Below are 19,657 nucleotides of genomic sequence, written 5' to 3'. Positions count from 1 at the left end.
TTGGGCTTCATTTTGCTTCTTGGATTTGTCGATTTATCATTTTCATCAAATTTGGAAATTTTTTGGCCTTTATTTTCTCAAATAATTTTTTTCTACTTCTCTCTCCGTTTCTGGGATGCCAGTTACAGGTATGTTAGACTGTTAGACCCCTTCATCTTTATCTCTATTTCTTTTTTCTAATTTTTTTTTTACTGTGCTTCATTTTTGGTACTTACTATTGCTATGTCTGAAAATTTATGTATCTTTTCTCTTGCTCTAAGATGCTGTTATTCCTATGCATAGTATTTTTCGTTCCTTGAAATTTAATTTCATGTAACTTTTTAATATCTTTTTCTTTCCTTGTGCTCATATGTTCTTTTACATCATTAAGCATATTTTTAAGATTTATATTAGCTTTTTAAGGTTCTTAATTGCTAATTCCACCATCACTACCATTTTATGTTATGTTTCTATTGGTTTATTTTTCTCTTGGTTATGATTCATATTTTCTTGCTTCTGTCATGCCTGGTAATTTTTTTGTTGGATGTTGGATATTTTATGTTGTTGAGTGCTGGCTTTTGTTACTTTAAAAATTTTAAAGAGTTTGGTTTTTGTTATCCACAATTAAGTTACCTGAAGATTAACTTGACCCTTTTGAAGCTTGCCTTTAAGCTTTGCTATGGTGGGTTCAGATAAACTTTTTTTGGGCTGAAATGTAGCTGTACTACTAAGTTGTGAGCCTATAAAGGATTTTCCCCAATACCTTGTGTCTTAAAAGGTTACAGCACGCTGGCTGATGGTAATGTGAACCATTCCTAGACCTATGTGATCTTCACTAATTGTTTAACCTACTCTTCTCCTCTGGTGCCTTCCTCAGCTTTGGGGAATTCTACCCATTGTATGTGCAGATAAGCACTTGACCAAATATTCAAAGGGGGACCCTTTTCAGATCTCTGGAGCTTCCTCTTTCTGTGCAGCTCCCTCCTCTTTCATTTTTTTGCCCCACAAATTCTAACCACCTCTCTCTTCTCAGTCTCCTCAGTTTGACAAGACCACCAGGCTCTGTGAGGCAACCTAGAAACTTCCTTCAAGCAGTAAGTTAGGGCAATGATAGGGCTCACTTCATTCGTTTCCCTTCATTCATGAATCACAGGCCTGCTCTCCTGTTGTGTTGTCAGTTGTCTAAAAGCTGTTATATTTTGTTAAGTTTTCTAGTTTACAATGGGATGGCACTTCCGGGAGCAGTTAATTCTTCATGAGCAGAAACAGGAATCCTCTCTCATCTCGTTTAATGGCTGTATAATGCTGTGTTATGTAAATGTACTGTAATTTATTTAATTATGCTTCTAATGACATAATTTTGATTTTTTGTTTTTTTATCCACAAAAGCAAATTGCAATATTTAAGTATGTATGTGCCTGTGCATGTGTGTAATCTCTTTGGATGTGTGTTTCAGTGCAAGTGTTGGCAAACTTTTGTAAAGGGACAGATTGTAAATATTTTTGGCTTTGCAGGCCATGTAGGGTCTCTGTTGCATATTATTTTTAGTGTTTTGTTTTGTTCTTTTGCAACCTTTAAAAATGTCAAAATAATTCTTAGCTCATGGGCTATACAAAAACAGGCCATTTGCTGAGTCCTGCTTTAGTGATACCTAGCATAGAGCTCCAAAAGTAGATTTGGTCAAAGGATATCCATTTAAAATTATGATGGATAGTCAGTCTGCTTTCCAAAAAGATTACACCTATTAATACACTTAACATTCGTATGTTGAGAATGTGAGGATGCATTTGTAGAGGCCTTTTCAAATACTAATTTTATTTTTATTTTTATTTCTGTTTCTGACATTTAGTTCCATGTTCAACTCCATGTATAAATATTCCTGCCTCTCCGTTTATGCAGAAGCTTGGCTTTGGTACTGGGGTAAACGTTTACCTTATGAAAAGGTGAGTATAAGATTTCAGATTAACCTTTTTACATGGAACCCATAGTTCCACTGCACTTGGAGACAAAAAGGAATATGAAAATTCATGTATTTAGATTTGAATCCTACCTGATCCTGTCTGACTACTATATCACAGAACCTTTTCCAGAGCACTAGCTGGCATACTTTTCTCCAGCTGGATTACTAAAAAGGAGTAGTTTACCTTATACAGTAGTCCCCCCTTATCCACAGGGAATACGTTCCAAGACCCCCAGTGGCTGCTTGAAACCTCAGATAGTACCAAACTATATATATGCACCTACTCCTCACTTATCCACTATCTCATTATCTGACATTTCACATTTACGACAATAGTAAAAACTCTATTATCTGACTATTTTGCACGTTAACAAGGTGACAGGCATGGCGGCAATGGCTGTGGAGCATTCCTTCCCTTGAGGAGGGTCTCCGGGAGGATCCGTGAAGTTGGGCTGCACTGCCCTGTGCCCTCTATTCCTTCCTGCCAGAGGGATCGCTGTGTCCAGCTGGGGTGCTGGGCCGGCCTTGGAGTGAATGCAGGCAGCACTGAGTCAGCTAGTTGCCTATTCTGGGTTCCCAGCTCCTATGCAGCCTGAGGCCCTGCAGCTGAAAATTGCTGTGGGATAGGAAAGGAAGAAAGAAAAAGGCATCAGAGAGTGTGTTTGGAAGAAATACATACCAGTTTAATGACATCCTAAAGTGTGCCGAACTGGGCCTGAAGCCGCACGGTGGGACTGGTGTCCTGAGCCTTGGTGACTCACCAGGCCCAGAGGGCAGAGTGGGCTCTGGGATCGTGAATGCAGGGCTTGCAGGGGTGGGAGTGGAGCCGTACAGGTGGCTCAGCAAGGGAAGCTCTGACCTAGCACAGGAGGAAGGTGAAGTGGTTAAGCTGTGGGCCCTCCAGTATATCTTAGCTGTTACTGTTTCTGTGATCATATTTTCCAAATAAAAAAATCGGACAAATGGATGGTCAGCAAACGAAAAAGAGAATCCTCCATTTTTGCATAACACTGATTTTTGCGTAACAACCTGGTCTTGGGAATCTAACCATGTGGATAAGTGAGGAGTGGGTGTACTATGTTTTTTCCTGTACAGGCATACCTTGGAGATATTGCAGGTTCAGTTCCAGACCACCGCAATAAAGCAAGTCCCACGAATTTTTTTGTTTCCTAGTGTATATAAAAGTTATGTTTACACTATACTGTAGCAAGTGTGCAATAACATTATGTCTAAAACATATACATACATAACTTAATTAAAAAGTACTTTATTGAAGGCTCATCTGAGTCTTCAACGAGTTGTAATCTTTTTGCTAGTAGAGGGTCTTGCCTTGATGTTGATGGCTGCTGAAGGTTAGGGTGGTTGTGGCAATTTCTCAAAATAAGACAACAATGAAGTTTGATGCATCAGTTGGTTCTTTCTTTCAAGAAAGATTTCTCTGTAGCATGCAGTGCTGTTTGATAGCATTTTACCCAGTAGAATTTCTTTCAAAATTGGAGTCAGTCCTCTCAAACCCTGCTGCTGCTTTGTCAACTGAGTTTATGTAATATTCTTTGTTGTCATTTCAACAATGTTCACAGCATCTTCACCAGGAGTAGATTCCATCTCAAGAAACCACTTTCTTTGCTCATTCATAAGGGGTAACTCCTCGTCCATTAAAGTTTTATCATGAGATTGCAGCAATTCAGTTACATCTTCAGGCTTCACTTCTAATTCTAGTTTTATTATTTCCACCACATCTGCAGTTACTTCCTTCACTGAAGTCTTGAACCCCTCAAAGTCATTCATGGGGGTTAGAATCAACTTCCTCCAAACTCATGTTAATGTTGTTATTTTGACATCCTCCCATGAATCATGAATGTTCTTAATGGCATCTAGAATGGTGAATCATTTCCAGAAGGTTTTCAATTTACTTTGCCCAGATCCATCAAAGGAATCACTATCTATGGCAGCCATAGCCTTATAAAATGTATTCCTTCAATAACAAGACCTGAAAGTCGAAATTACTCCTTGATCCATGAGCTGTAGAATGGATGTCGTGCTAGCAGGCATGAAAACAACATTAATCTCCTTGTACATCTCCATCAGAGCTCTTGGGTGACCAGGTACATTATCAATAAGCAGTAATATTTTGAAAGGAATCTGTTTTTCTGGGTAGTAGGTCTCAACAGTAAACCATGTTGTAAACAGGCTTTGTTGTTCCATTTATAGAACATAGACTAGGTTTACCATAAATCTTATGGGCCCTAGGATTTTCGGAATGGTAAATGAGCATTGGCTTCAACTTAAAGTCACCAACTGCATTAGCCCCTAACAAGAGAGTCAGCCTGTTCTTTGAAGCTTTGAAGCCAGGCACTGACTCTTCTCTAGCTATGAAAAATCCTCACAACTGGACCAATAAACAACATCATGATAAACAGACAAAAGATTGAAGTTGTCAAGGATTTCATTTTACCTGGCTCCACAATCAACACCCATGGAAGCAGCAGTCAGGAAATCAAAAGATGCATTGCAGTGGGCAAATCTGCTGCAAAAGACCTCTTTTTAAAGTGTTGAAAAGCAAAGATGTCACCTTGAAGACTAAGGTGCACCTGACCCAAGCCATGGTGTTTTCATTCACCTCGTATGCATGCGTAAGCTGGATGATGAATAAGGAAGACTGAAGAAGAATTGACACCTTTGAACTATGGTGTTGGGAAAGAATATTGAATGTGCCAAAAGAACAAACAAATCTGTCTTGGAAGAAGTACAACCAGAATGTTCTTGGAAGCAAGGCTGGTGAGACATCCCACATACTTTGGACATATCAGGAGGGACCAGTCCCTGGAGAAGGACATCATACTTGGTAAAGTAGAGGCTCAGTGAAAAAGAGGAAGACCCTCAAGGAGATGGATTGACACTGTGGTTGTAACAATGGGCTCAAGCATAACAACGATTGTGAGGATGGCGCTGGACCGGGCAGTGTTTCGTTCTGTTGTACATAAGGTTGCTATGAGTTGCAACCCACTTGACAGCACCTAACAACAACAGGAAGGTCCTAGATGGTGTCTTCTTCCAATATAAGGCTGTTTTGTCTACATTGAAAATCTGTCGTTTAGTGTAGCCACCTTCATTAATTATCTTCCCTAGATCTCTGGATAACTTGCTGCAGCTTCTATATCAGCACTTGCTTCACTTCTTACTTTCATGTTATAAAGACAGCTTATTTCCTTAAACCTCATGAACCAACCTTTGCTAGCTTCAAACTTTTCTTCTGCAGCTTCCCCCATCTCTTTTAGGCTTCATAGAATTGAAGAGAGTTAGGGCCTTGCTCTGGATTAGGCTTTGGCTTAAGGGAATGTTGTGGCTCGTTTGCTCTTCTATCCAGACCACTAAAATTTTCTCCATATCAGCAATAAGGCTGTTTTGCTTCCTTATCATTCGAGTTTTCACTAGAGTAGCACTATTAATTTCCTTCAAGAACTTTTCCTTTGCATTCACAACTTGGCTAACTGTTTGGCACAAGAGGCCTACCTAACTTTTGGCGTATCTTGGCTTTCGATATGCCTTCCTCACTAAGCTTAATCATTTCTAACTTTTGATTAAAGTGACAGACATGTGACTCTTCCTTCCACTTGAACACTTAGAAGCCATTGTAGGGTTACTAACTGGTGTAGTTTCAATATTGCTGTGTCTCAGAGAATAGGGAGGTTCAAGGAGAGGGAGAGAGACGGGGAAATGCCAGTCAGTGGAGCAGTCAGAACACACAACATTTATCAACTAAGTTCGCCGTCTTATATAGGTGCGGTTTTTGGTGCCCCAACACAATTACAGTAGTGTTATGGATTGAAATGTGCCCCCCAAAAATGTGTGTCAACTTGGCTAGGCCATGATTCCAAGTATTGTGTAATTGTCCATTTTGTCATCTGATGTGATTTTCCTGTGTGTTGTAAATCTTATCTTTATGGTGTTAATGAAGTGGAATTAGTGGCAGATATGTTAATGAGGCAGGACTCAATCCACAATATTAGGTTATATCTTGAGTCACTCTCTTTCGAGATATAAAAGAGACAATCAAGCAGAGAGGGGGACCTCCTACCAAGAAAGCAGAGCCAGAACCCTTTGGAGCTGGGGTTCCTGCTCTAAGAAGCTTCTAGACCAGGGGAAGATTGATGACAGGGACCTTTCCCGAGAGCCGACAGAGATAAAGGTACCTTTCCCTGGAGCTGGCACACTGAATTCACACTTCTCACCTCCTAAACTATGAGAGAATGAATTTCTTTGTTGAGGCCATCCACTTGTGGTATTTCTGTTAGAGCAGCACTAGATAACTAAGACAAATAGTAACCTCAAAGATCACTGATCACAAATCACCATAACAGATACTGTAATAATGAAAAAATTTGAAATATTCCAACAATTACAAAATATGACACAGAGACATGAAGTGAGCACGTGATTTGGAGAAATGATGCCAATAGATTTGCTTTATGCCGGGATGCCATAAACCTTCAGTTTTTCAAAAACACATGTATCTATGAGGTGCAATAAAGCAAAACGCAATAAAATGAGATACGCTTGTATATACATTCCTAGGATAAAGTTTAATTTGTAAATTAGGCACAGTAAGAGTTTAACAACAATAACTTTGGCATATCTGAATTGCCAGCATCACTACTCTTGTACTTTGGGGCATTGTTAAGTAAAATAGGGATTACCTGAACACAAGCACTGCAATACCGCTGCAGTCGATCTGATAACCAAGATGGCTACTAAGTGACTAATGGGTGGGTTGCGTATATAGTGTGGATACGATGGACAAAGGGATGATTCGTGACCCAGGCGAAATGGAGTGGGCAAGTGCGAGGTTTCATCATGCTACTCAGAAGAGCGAACAATTTTAAACTTATAAATTGTTTATTTATCGAATTTTTCATTTAATATTTTCGAATGACGATTGACTACAGTTAACCGGAATTGCGGAAAGCGAAACCGCATGTAAGGGGGACTACTGTTATTTTTTCCTTGGCTTGTGTGAGAAGATGAAGTGTGTAAAGAAGTTTCCTGGGTGGTGGTAACTCAGAACTCTCAATAAAAAAAACCTCAAAGAGGTGGGATTGTTGGAGGATGTCGATGACTGCTGTCTCTTCTATCTGTAGAGTTGCCTTTGCAAGATATTCTCTTTTAAAATGAATAAAAGGTTTTTGTTTCTTATTATGGCATTGAAATTAAGAACGAAGGATTAAAAATGTGATTTTAAAGTAGGAAAATTATGTTAAAACAAAAATGAACAATTGAACAGTTATAGTGCTAAAAGCTAAATAATACTGTAGATGTCAACAGTTTTGCTTTTGTCTTTACTGGTTTCTTTTAATTTTTACTCTGCACCTAGTTTCATGTTTATTAAGTGGCAGACAACTAAGTCAATATGTATTCCATAGTGTATTCTTGGAATCAATCTGGCAGGTCCAACCCTGCATATCATAAGCTTGATCTACGTTTATATTGTTTCCAAATAGAAATACTTTCTTAAATAAAAGGCTAATAAATTGACAAGAGTGTAGAATTTATATGTAAGTGGAAATTCCTCAAGCATTTTTGTAGTTTAAACACCATCTTTGTGTGTTTATATGCTATTAATTTGTTTTGTATACACTTTTTCAGTGCTTGACTTTTGTCTCAGTTATTTTAAAAGAAAAAATTCTCAGATTTTCATGACTAGTCTCATTTTTTTCCTTTAAATTTTTAAAAAAATGTGAATTGTATTGTAAACAAAGTTATACCATATATGATTTAGTCAAAAAAATTTCACCTGACATATTGGAAAATAGCAGTCCCTGCCTGACCCTACTGCACCACACAATCTAGCCTTGTTGACTTGTGATTTTCCTTTGCCAGTAACTCACAGATTCTCTTTGCTTTTCTGCTAAAGTTGATCCTATTTTTCTGTATCTCATGTTTTACTCTTTCTTGGTTTACATCTTGTTCTGCTTGAGGATCTCCAGTTGCTCTCCATGAAAAGATACAAAGGAGATGCATTTTTGAGCATTTGAATTTGAGTTTCTGAACATTTTTTCATTTGAATGGTCATTTTTGGGTTAGAATTTTCATTTGGAAATAATTTTCCTCCTGAATTTTGAGGATATTTTTTTCTATTGTCTTCTCTCTTACAGTGTTACTGTTGAGAATTCTGACGACTTTCTGCTTGCTGATCCTTTTTATCTAGTCTGTTTTCTGCCCCTCCCATCATCCTGAAACCTTGTATATATTCCATTTGTCTCTGGTGTTCTAAAATTTCACAATGACATACTTTGGTGTGGGCCTCTTTGAATCTGAAAATTCCTGTTCTTAGTTTTTGAGAAATTTTCCTTTAAATTACTTTGTTGATGATTTTCATATCTCTGTTTTTTTCTGTTCTTTATTAGGAACTTCTCTTATTTGGATGTTGAACTTACTGGGCTGATTCTCAGATCTATTTTTTTGTTGTTGTTTGGTCTGTATTTCCTATTTTCCACTCTTTGTGCTTTTGGTCTATATTCTGGGAAATTTCCCCAATTTTATCTCCAAACCTTCTATTGAATTTTTCATTTTTGTCTATCATGTTTTTAATTATTTGGGAGTTTTCCTTTTTAAAAATAGCATCCTAAGTCTTTTGAGGTACTAAAAATGTTCTGTATCTTGATATGGCTGTTGATAACACAGATATATACACCGTTCCCTGACTTTATTTTAAATAGTTATTTATTTAGGCCTCAAAACATTCGCACCTTAAATATTCTTAGAATGGCTGAATCTTCCCAGAAAATAGACAATTTACATTTTTCTCATTTATATGTTTATTATTATCTCCTTAAACTTAAATGCATATCTTTGAACATGTGGTGAAAAGATATAAGCTGAATTGGTTAGTGTGGAGGTACAGTATTTGTTGATGAAGACACTATTTTATTCTTTAGATAATTATATGTGAGCCAAACATTTTTTGGTATATCTTCCTTAAGTTTCTTTGAGATTACTGTTTATTACTTCAGGATTCCATAACTCATATCTGGTACATATAGTTAAATGTTTGATAAATAGTTGGTAGTCTGACATACTCGACTGGAAAAATTAGAAAACACTATAGTCAGTTTGTCATACTGCAGGGGCTTGTGTGTCACTGTGATGCTGGAAGCTATGCCACTGGTATTCAAATACCAGCAGGGTCACCCATGGTGGACAGGGTTCAGCTGAGCTTCCAGACTAAGACAGACTAAGAAGAAGGACCCGGTGGTCTACTTCTGAAAAGAATTAGCCAGTGAAAACCTTATAAATAGCAGCAGAACATTTTCTGATATAGTGCTGAAAGATGAGCCCCTCAGGTTGGAAGACACTCAAAATATGACTGGGGAAGAGCTGCCTCCTCAAAGTAGAGTTGACTTTGATGATGTGGATGGAGTCAAGCTTTCAGTACCTTCATTTTTTGATGTGGCATGACTCAAAATGAGAAGAAACAGCTGCAAACATCCATTACTAATCAGAACGTTGAATGTACGTAGTATGAATCTAGGAAAATTGGAAATCATCAGAAATGAAATGGAACACATAAACATCGATATCGTAGGCATTAGTGAGCTGAAATGGATTAGTATTGGCCATTTTGAATTGAACAATCATATGGTCTACTATGCCGGGAATGACAGCTTGAAGAGGACATGGCATTGCATTCATCATCAAAAAGAACGTTTCAGGATCTATCCTGAAGTACAACACTGTCAGTGATGGGATAATATCCATACGCCTACAAGGAGGACGAGTTAATATGACTATTATTCAAATTTATGCACCAACCAGTAAGGCCAAAGATGAAGAAATTGAAGATTTTCTATCAACTTCTGCAGTCTGAAGTTGGTTGAACATACAGTCAGGATGCATTGATAATTACTGGTGATTGGAACGTAAAAGTTAAAAACAAAGAAGAAAGATCAGTAGTTGGAAGATATGGCCTTGGTAATAGAAATGATGCCGGACATCTATGATAGAATTTTGCAAGACCAATGACTTCTTCATTGCAAATACCTTTTTTCAACAACATAAATGTTGACTATACACGTGGACCTTGCCAGATGGAATACACAGGAATCAAGTCGACTATATCTGTGCAAAGACACCATGGAAAAGCTCAATATCATCAGTCAGAACAAGGCCAGGGGCCGACTGTGGAACAGACTGTCTTAGTCATCTATTGCTGCTGTAACAGAAATACCACAAATGGTTGGCTTTAATGAAGAGAAATTTATTTTCTCACAGTCTAGTAGGCTAGAAGTCCAAAGTTAGGGCATCAATTCCAGGGAAAGGCTTTTTCTGCTGGCTCTGGGGAAGGTCCTTGTCATCAACCTTCCCCTGGACTAGAAGCTTCTCAGCACAGGAACCCCGGGTCCAAAGGATGTGCTCTGTTCCTGGCACTGCTTTCTTGGTAGTATGAGGCCCCTGTCTCTCTCTGCTCACTTCCCTCTTTTATATCTCAAAAGAGATTGGCTTAAGACACTACTTAATCTTGAAGACCTCATCAATATAACTGCTGCCAATACATCTCAGTACATCATAGTAATAGAGTTTACAACATGTAGGGAAATCACATCAGATGATAAAATGGTAGACAGTCATACAATACTGGAAATCATGACCTAGCCAAGTTGACAGATGTTTTTGGGGGACACAATTCAATCCATGACACCATCATTTGCTCATATACAAGTTCAAGCTGAAACTAAAGAAAACTAGAACAAGTCTGTGAGAGCCAAAGTACAACCTTGAGTATATCCCACCTGAATTTAGAGACCATCTCAAGAATAGATTTGACATGTTGAACACTAATGACTGAAGACTAGATGAGTTGTGGAATGATATCAAGGACATCATACATGAAGAAGACAAGAGGTCATTAAAAAGATAGGAAATAAAGAAAAGACCAAAATGGACATCAGAAGAGACTCTGAAACTTGCTCTTGAAAATTGAGTAGCTAAAGTGAAAGGAAGAAATGAAGTAAAAAAGCTGCAGGACGACTTGAGATGACAAAATAAAGTATTATAATGATATGTGCAACCTATTGATAGAGAACCAAAAGGGAAGAATGCGCTCGGCATTTCTCGAGCTGAAAGAACCGAAGAAAAAAATTCAAGTCTCGAGTTGCAGTATTGAAGGATTCTGTGGAGAAAATATTAAACGATGCAGGAAGCATCAAAAGAGGATAGAAGAAATTCACAGAATCACTGTACCAAAAAGAATTGGTCAATGTTCAGCCATTTCAGGAGGTAGCATATGATCAGGAACCGATGGTTCTCAAGGAAGATGTCCAAGCTGCACTGAAAGTATTGGGGAAAAATAAGGCTTCAGGAACTGACAGAATACCAATTTAGATGTTTCAACAAACAGATGCAGCGCTAGAAGTGCTCATTTGTCTATGCCAAGAAATTTGGAAGACAGCTACCTGGCCAACTGACTGGAAGAGATCCATTCCCAAGAAAGATGATCAAACAGAATGCGGAAATTATCGAGTAATATCATTAATATCACATGCAAATAAAATATTGCTGAAGATCATTCAAAAGCAGTTGTAGCAGTACATCAATAGGGAACTGCCAGTAATTCAAGCCAGATTGAGAGGGGAACGTTGAGCCGGGAATATCATTGCTGATGTCAGATGGATCCTAGCTGAAATCAGAGAATACCAGAGATTTGTTTACCTGTGTTTTATTGACTATGCAAAGGCATTCAGCTGTCTGGATCATAACAAATTACAGATAACAGAGAATTCCAGAACACTTAATTGTGCTCATGCGAAACCTGTACATGAATCAAGAGGCAGTCGTTCAAACAGAACAAAGGGATATACTGCGTGGTTTAAAATCAGGAACAGTGTATGTCAGGGTTGTATCCTTTCACCATACTTATTCAACCTGTATGCAGAGCAAATAATCCGAGATGCTGGACTATATGAAGAAGAACACGGCTTCAGGATTGGAGGAAGACTCATTAACAACCTGTGATATGCAGATGATACAACCTTGCTTGCTGAAAGTGAAGAGGACTTGAAGCACTTACTGATGAAGGTCAAAGACCGCAACCTTCAGTATGGTTTACACCTCAACATAAAGAAAAAATCCTCACAACTGGACCAATGATCAACATCATGATAAACGGAGAAAAGATTGAAGTTGTCAAGGATTTCATTTTACTTGGATCCACAATCAACACCCATGGAAGTAGCAGTCAAGAAATCAAAAGACGCATTGCATCAGGCAAATGTGCTGCAAAAGACCTCTTTAAAGTGTTAAAGAGCAAAAAGTTCACCTTGAAGACTAAGGTGCGTCTGACCAAAGCCATGGTGTTTTCAATCACTTCGTAAGTATGCAAAAGCTGGATGGTTGAATAAGGAAGACTGAAGAAGACCGAAGAAAAATGGATGCCTTTGAACTGTGGTGTTGGTGAAGAATATTGAATATACCACGGACTGCCAGGAGAACAAACAAATCTGTCTTGGAAGAAGTGCAGCCAAAATACACATTAGAAGCAAGGATGGCGGGACATCATTTCATGTACTTTGGCCAGGATATCAGGAGGGATCAATCCCTGGAGAAGGACTTCATGCTTGGTAAAGTAGAGGGTCAGTGAAAACGAGGACGACCCTCAACATGGTGGACTGACAGTGGCTGTAACAATGGGCTCAAGCATAACAATTGTGAGGATAGTGCAGGACTGGGCAGCGTTTTGTTCTGTTGTACATAGGGTCGCTATGAGTAGGAACTGACTTGACGGCACCTAACAAAAACATAGTAATTTTCAAATTTAAAATTTCAAGTTTAAAATTCCATGCTTATCCTTTTAGTTCTCTCTTTATCCTCTCCCTTTCAGTATATTAACCAGTGCCATCAACTTGATTCCAACTCACAGTGATCCCACAGGCTATAAATCTCTATGGGAGCTGACTGCCGACATCCTTCTCCCACAGAACCGTTGACCTTTGGGTTAGCAGGCAATCAGTTTAACCACTGTGCCACCAGGGCTACTAACAAATTTCTCCCAGTCTAACAGAAATATATCTTCCAATTGAAAAGGAAACGTAGCAGAGGTGATGATAGTAAAAAATATTTTAAATATTGTTTTAAAACAAATGACTATCAGTAGCTTTTCAAAATTTAGAAATTCTTATTAATCATTTGGAAATGTATTATGTTTATTGTTTTCTATATACTTTTTGATTTTTTTTTTTTTTTTTTTTTAGGTCTCCAAGAGGTTTGTCTCATTCTCCTTGGGCTGTGAAAAAAATTAATTCTAAATGTAATGATCATTATCAAAATATGTATCAAAAGAGACTAACTGATGAAGCTAAGATTTTGAAAAACCTTCATCATCCAAACATTGTAGGTAAGTTTAAATTTTATTTGGTAGCAGTATCTGGTATAATAATATACTGTTTATCCAGAAACAGTTTATATAATCTCTCAACTGGTTTCACTAATAAAAATGAAGAAGATGGGTGTGGGATGGTATAGAAGTTGGCAGGAATTAAATTACTGAGAAAATTTTAAAATACAAATTAGTACACAATATTTTTAGATGTATAATTATATATTTGGAGCCCTGGTGGCACAGTAGTTAAGTGTTCGGCTGCTAACCAAAAGGTCAGCTGTTCGAATCCACCAGCTGCTCCTTGAAAGCTATGGGTCACTTCTACTCTTGATGGAAATAGACATAATCATTATGGTGCTGGTACTATGGAGACTTCAGGAATATAAAATGATCTTCATTTAGCTAATTTCCTGGTTTTCATTTTACCTTTTTTATACAATAGAGCTGGTAAAACTATTAGGGAAGCATAGAGTTTTAAAAAATATTTTAATTTGTGGTACTATTGACAAACTTTGAAGACATTTTAAATTTGATCTAATGACTTAATATTTTAAGTAACAGCTGTTCATTCTCAGTGTTAGTTCAGATATGTCTTCAAATCACTTTACTGTAAAAAACTTAAATACTCTTGTTCTTAACTATTCTAGTAGAAAATTTTTTTTTCTTTTCCATTTTCTTTAAGGTTATCGTGCTTTTACTGAAGCCAGTGATGGTAGTCTATGTCTTGCTATGGAATATGGAGGTGAAAAGTCTCTAAATGACTTAATAGAAGAACGAAGTAAAGACAGCAATAACCCTTTTCCTGCAGCCATAATTTTAAAAGTTGCTCTGAACATGGCAAGAGGGTTAAAGGTAACTATGCCATTATATTTTAAATGACTTTTGTGGAATATGAAGAAACTAAATACCTTATATACCTAATTACAACATGGGATTTTTTTTTTTCCCCCAGAAGAGGGAGTTAGTTGCCTTATGTTAAAGTCTTTATAGTCTCTTATAATGCAGGTGTACTATTCTTTATTTTGGTCAGTAGAGTATTGTTTAGGGACCCAACATAAGCCTGAAATAACCTCAGACAGGTACTTACTTACAGAGATTGCCTGTTAGATTTCATTTAAAATGTTAATAAATTTAACTCAAATTTAATAATTATTACTGGCCCCTAATCCCATGCTGATGTAAAAAAGTCTCTTAAAGATCTATGGAATGTTAAGTTTTGGGCAGCATGAATATACATCTGTAAATCGAGTGAAAAAAAGCTCTTTGTTATGCAAATGAATTATTACACCTTTACATAAAAATTCCCCCCCAAAATTTTTTTGAAACAATATATAGAATAAAAATATACAGTATCCTAACCAACTTAACCAAAAGTGATGATAGGTCTGGAAAACTGTTGGATGACTCAAAAGTGGATCAGATAATGATGATATTGATGATAAAGTTGCATGTCAAGAATTCAGATAAAATTAATTTATAAAACATGAGATTGGAAAAAGGCAATATTTCTAAATATGTTTTTAATACTTTTATAGAGAAACCATGATTTTAGCTAGATGGGCTAAACTAAATTAATAATTCTAATTATTTAATAAATAATAATTTAAAATGTGTATGTATAATAGAATTAATAAATCACATTGTAAATATATTTGGGGATATTCAATTTATGTTTGGCAAAATTTAAATTAAGCACATTAAGTGTTCTTATATAAAGAGCAGGTGTATACCAAGAATTGCCTCTGTATCATTTCCAAGCTCAGCTCATAGAGTAGATGCTGAAATGCTGATGAACAAATAACAGTTTTTAGAACTTTTTTGCTTGTGGGTAGGTAGTATTATTTGTCAGTTCCAAGAAGGTGTTAATGTGTGGAACAAGAGATAGATTACATTTCTGTTTCCTCTTCTGCTTATGAACTTAATGTTGTGGCCCTATTTCATCTGTTGTCCCAATTTATCCCTACAATTTGTGGGAAGTATGCCTCATTGTGAAGATTCCAAAATTATTTCTTAAAAATTACTAGCCTCAAGTAAAATTGCAGTATATTTTGAAATCTTCAATAGCATCTTTTGATATAAAAATAAAAAATGTATGTGATAGGTTTGAAAATAAAAGTTAACTTATCTATAAATAGACATCTATCTCTAGAGAATCTTTTAGATTTCTGGTCAGTATAGCAGACTGAGATAACATGAAACATTTCCTTCTCTGGCTTCAGATAATTTGAAATGATGGGCATATATAAACCTGTAGTTTAGAAAGGAAGTTCAAGTTGTCATTTTTGTTTTAACATAATCATATTTATTAGTTGGTATTTCCGCTCATACGTGTTAAATTTTTCACTGTTTTAGTATCTGCATCAAGAAAAGAAACTGCTTCATGGGGACATAAAGTCTTCAAATGTTGTAATTAAAGGTGATTTTGAAACTATTAAAATCTGTGATGTTGGAGTCTCCCTACCATTGGATGAAAATATGACTGGTTAGTAGTAGTCTGATTTTTAAAATTTTGTTTTTATAAAATTTTTAAATTTGTAATTCTTATTTTATTTTATTTTTGGATAGGTAATAAATTCACATGATTTAAAAATCAGAAACTTTTTTAAAGCATATAATGAAATCTCCATTTCCTGTCTGTCTTCCACTCAGCCTCCAGTCCCCTCCCCTGCTATACACACAATAGAAATTATTGATTTCTTATTAATGTACATTTTAATTGAAGATAACTTTGGGAAATAATTCTAAACTAGGTTAATGGACTTAAAAAGAAAACTACACAGTCATTTCAATAGATACAGAAAAAGCATTTGACAAAATCCAACACCCATTCATGATGAAAACTCACAGTTAACTAGAAATAGAAGGGAACTTAGCCTGAGAAAGGGTATCTACAAAAAACTGACAGCTAATTACCATACTTACAGAGGGAATAAGGTAAGGATGCCTGCTCTCGCTACTGCTATTTAACAGTCTTATAGTCCTAGGCATTAAAATAAAGCAAGAAGAACAAATAAAAGGCATTAAGATTGGAAAGGAAATGAAACTGTCCCTATTTGCAGTTGATAGGATGTTTAGGTAGAAATTCCAAGGAATCTAGAAAACAAGTACTACAACTAATAAGTGAAATTAGCTATTGTATTTCTATAGACCGTATTTTTTGGGCAAATAATGCACGCCTTCTACATTTGTTTGCCAACCACTCGTCCCCCTTTCCCCCCAGCTATTTTCAGAAGTGCTGCTGTGCTAATTTTTTAATGTTGTAAAAAAAAATAACATAGCGAACTTATGAAAATACTTCACAGTGGGGTAGATGGCAAACAAATGTAGAAGGTGTTACATTATTGGCGTAAAAATATGATAATAGCAGCAAATAATTGGGAAGTGTCATTTTTAAAAATTCCATTTACAAGTGCCAAAAACACATAAAATACTTAAGGATCAATATAACAAAAGAAGTCTAAGACCTCTACAATGAAAAATATAACACATCACTGAGAGAATTACATAAAATCTAAGTAAATGGAGAGATAAATCATGATTGTGAATTGGAGGACTCGTTACTGTTAAGATGTTAATTCTTTCCAAATTGATCTAGGGGTTCAGTGCCTTCCCAGTCAGAATTCCAGCTGGCTTCTTCATTGAATTTGACAAGTTGACTCTAAAATTTAAATGGAAATAGGAGTGGACCTATGTCATTCCTGGGCTGAAGCTTTAAATACCAATATGTGATTTGACCCTTCCCTTGACTCAGAAATTATGGAAGCATAGAGATGGTGCCTCTCAGTCTAATGACATGACATAGTTCAAAAAAATGAAGAAACTGGGTCACAGAAATTAAGTGCTCTGTTCAAGGTCACACAGCTTGCAAATAAATGTCTTTGAGTCCAGGCAATCTCGCTCCAGAGTCTGTACTGTTAACATCCACACTCTATTTATATTCCTACTACTTTTCTAAGAGAATTCCTGTTTCCCTACATCCTTGCTAACTAACCACCTTTTTGAATATTTACCAGCCTGATAGGAAGAAAGTAATCCTTATCAGTGAGGTTGAGTGCATTTTCACGTTTATTGCCTACATTTATTAGTCTGTTCAAATTGTTTGCCCATTTTTCTTTGAGTTGCTTGACTTTCTTCTTTATAGTGCCTCCCTTACGACTGTTTTACCTATTTTAACTGTTTCAGTGACTGACCCTGAGGCCTGTTATATTGGCACTGAGCCATGGAAACCCAAGGAAGCTTTGGAGGAGAATGGTATTATTACTGACAAAGCAGACATATTTGCCTTTGGGCTTACTCTGTGGGAAATGATGACTTTATCTATTCCACACACTAATCTTTCAGATGATGGTGATGATGAAGGTATGAATATATATTTTTAAAATCCAATGTCTTTACTTTAAAGATTAGCTTATAAAATCATATATTATTTTTCTATTAAGTTAAAATGTAAACAGCAAGTTGTTTGATTTAGTGACATAGTTCCTAAGATATAGATTATATTAACACTGATGACTATTAGGTACTGTCTAGGTTTAATCTCATACAAATGAGATGTGGATTGATTGAGAATAGGGAGCTATGAGAAAATCCGTAAGAGCAAAAATTTGTAAAAACTCCTTTTGCCTGAGGAAAAGATTGGAAAACTATGAAGAAAGGGGTAGGGGCTAATGACCCATAAATCAAAGACAATAGCTAATCTACGCTGATGGCAGGACAATTTAAGAGACTGCTTAGAATATAATGGAAAGCATACTGGATGATGAATTCTAGTTGCAGGAGTGTGAGCTTGAGCAGACACTAAGCTTTTCCATGACTTAAACTGATTTTGTTTATTGTTTCAATCTCCAACTCCTTCATGAACAGATAAAACTTTTGATGAAAGTGACTTTGATGATGAAGCATACTATGCAGCTTTGGGAACTAGGCCCCCTGTTAATACGGAAGAGCTGGGTGAATCATACCAGAAAGTAATTGAACTCTTCTCTGTATGCACTAATGAGGATCCCAAAGATCGTCCTTCTGCAGCACACATCGTTGAAGCTTTGGAAATGAATGTACAGTGATCACCTCATTTTCATGATCACCTCAGCATGAAATATGGCTCACGTATATAACTGTTCTGTTTACTGTATTACATTTGTATAGTTACAATGATAATCCATAATTATTAGACTCTTTGGAAGTAGCCTGTTTTAGGACCATAGCACCTTGCTAACATTTGAATAACCATTTCTAGTATTAGGGTATTTCTTATGTGCTTATGATGATAAGCATTTGAGATTATAGTGGGTTTTCTATGAAGTTTAAGAAACTAGCTACTCAAATACTTTTGTGTCTAACATTAATTCGGATTGAGTGACTGTTACTTTTATTAATGATCTTTCTCAAATATTCTCTATTTTAATGGATCTAAGGAAATTAGTACACTGTAAAATACAAAATAAGTCTATATTTGCTTATATTTTAAAACATTAAACCTTTTGCTGGCCTTTCTTGGCTGGTGTGCTTATTAAATATGGTCCCTGGAATCTGAAGGAATATGGCTCAAGAGAGTAGCTCCCTTGGGTATTTCTAGATCTTTTGTTGTTGAGGAAGAGCTATTTATAGCTTTTCCTACCCTCTTGGATCTCCCCTGATCTTTGGTTTTCACATTATTAAATATATTTTCTGTACTGTCATTCCTTTATTTACTAATTTGTTACCTGAGCATTTCACGCTTTTAGTATGAAAATAGTAAAACCCAGTTGGGACAATATTGTAGAATAAAGGACACTTTAGGTACCAGAAAGCATCTCTGCATAATCTTTTTTTATACGTTAATGATTTTTTAGTGTTGTCATTAAACTTGTTAAATGAGTATGAGATTTCTTTTCCTCTCTGGCCTCAGTTTGTTCATCTGTAAGATGGGGTTGATTTGGATTAATAGTTTCTGCGAGCCAGAGCCTCTTGAGAATTTTCAGAGTTACTGAATTGTGCCTGTGAATCTAGGTGGTATGCCCAGACTTGGCTGTAGACAGACTTTTAAAAATTATTGTTATGTAGATGTTCTTAGAAAGATTAGGAACGACTGCACTCTTAGCTTTAAAAAAATTTCCAGAATTCACTGGAAGATTCCTTTTAGTACAGGATTGTTTTTAGTATAGGATACATTGGTCATTCATGTTAGGTTTGCGAAGCTAAAAGTGGTTTCTCCTAGCCCATTCTCTTCCTAGCAGAAATAGCAAGTCCTTTTTGTCAGTAAAAGCATGAATTGGAACTTTTTTTTTTTTTTTTAAATACATGAACTGGTACTTTTTATTAAGAAATTTTGTTTTTATTTCCTATAATTGGAATATCTAAATGAAAAC

The 19,657-nt window shown here is 36.3% G+C and overlaps 1 protein-coding gene across 2 annotated transcripts in view; it reads left to right on the top strand.

The window, feature by feature from the left end:
- The window catches only part of PBK (PDZ binding kinase), a 39,487-nt gene extending 20,045 nt beyond the window's left edge, over nucleotides 1-19,442 (top strand). Inside the window, exons 2-8 of one of the 2 annotated variants that reach the window (XM_023736727.1) lie at nucleotides 1,013-1,073; nucleotides 1,829-1,922; nucleotides 13,183-13,325; nucleotides 13,993-14,162; nucleotides 15,663-15,792; nucleotides 17,493-17,669; nucleotides 18,174-19,442. In XM_023736727.1, coding sequence (XP_023592495.1) covers nucleotides 1,873-1,922; nucleotides 13,183-13,325; nucleotides 13,993-14,162; nucleotides 15,663-15,792; nucleotides 17,493-17,669; nucleotides 18,174-18,373 — 870 coding nt within the window. In that variant the 5' untranslated portion in view covers nucleotides 1,013-1,073; nucleotides 1,829-1,872 and the 3' untranslated portion in view covers nucleotides 18,374-19,442. The remainder of the gene's footprint in view (nucleotides 1-1,012; nucleotides 1,074-1,828; nucleotides 1,923-13,182; nucleotides 13,326-13,992; nucleotides 14,163-15,662; nucleotides 15,793-17,492; nucleotides 17,670-18,173) is intronic. The other variant, XM_004382183.3, reaches the window with a different exon arrangement.
- The last annotated feature ends 215 nt before the right edge of the window (nucleotides 19,443-19,657 follow it).

The sequence above is a fragment of the Trichechus manatus genome, unplaced genomic scaffold (assembly GCF_000243295.1).
Source record: "Trichechus manatus latirostris isolate Lorelei unplaced genomic scaffold, TriManLat1.0 scaffold00091, whole genome shotgun sequence".
Lineage (NCBI taxonomy): Eukaryota > Metazoa > Chordata > Mammalia > Sirenia > Trichechidae > Trichechus > Trichechus manatus.
Note: the sequence above shows the minus strand (reverse complement) of the source record. Positions and strands in the feature narration are given on the sequence as shown.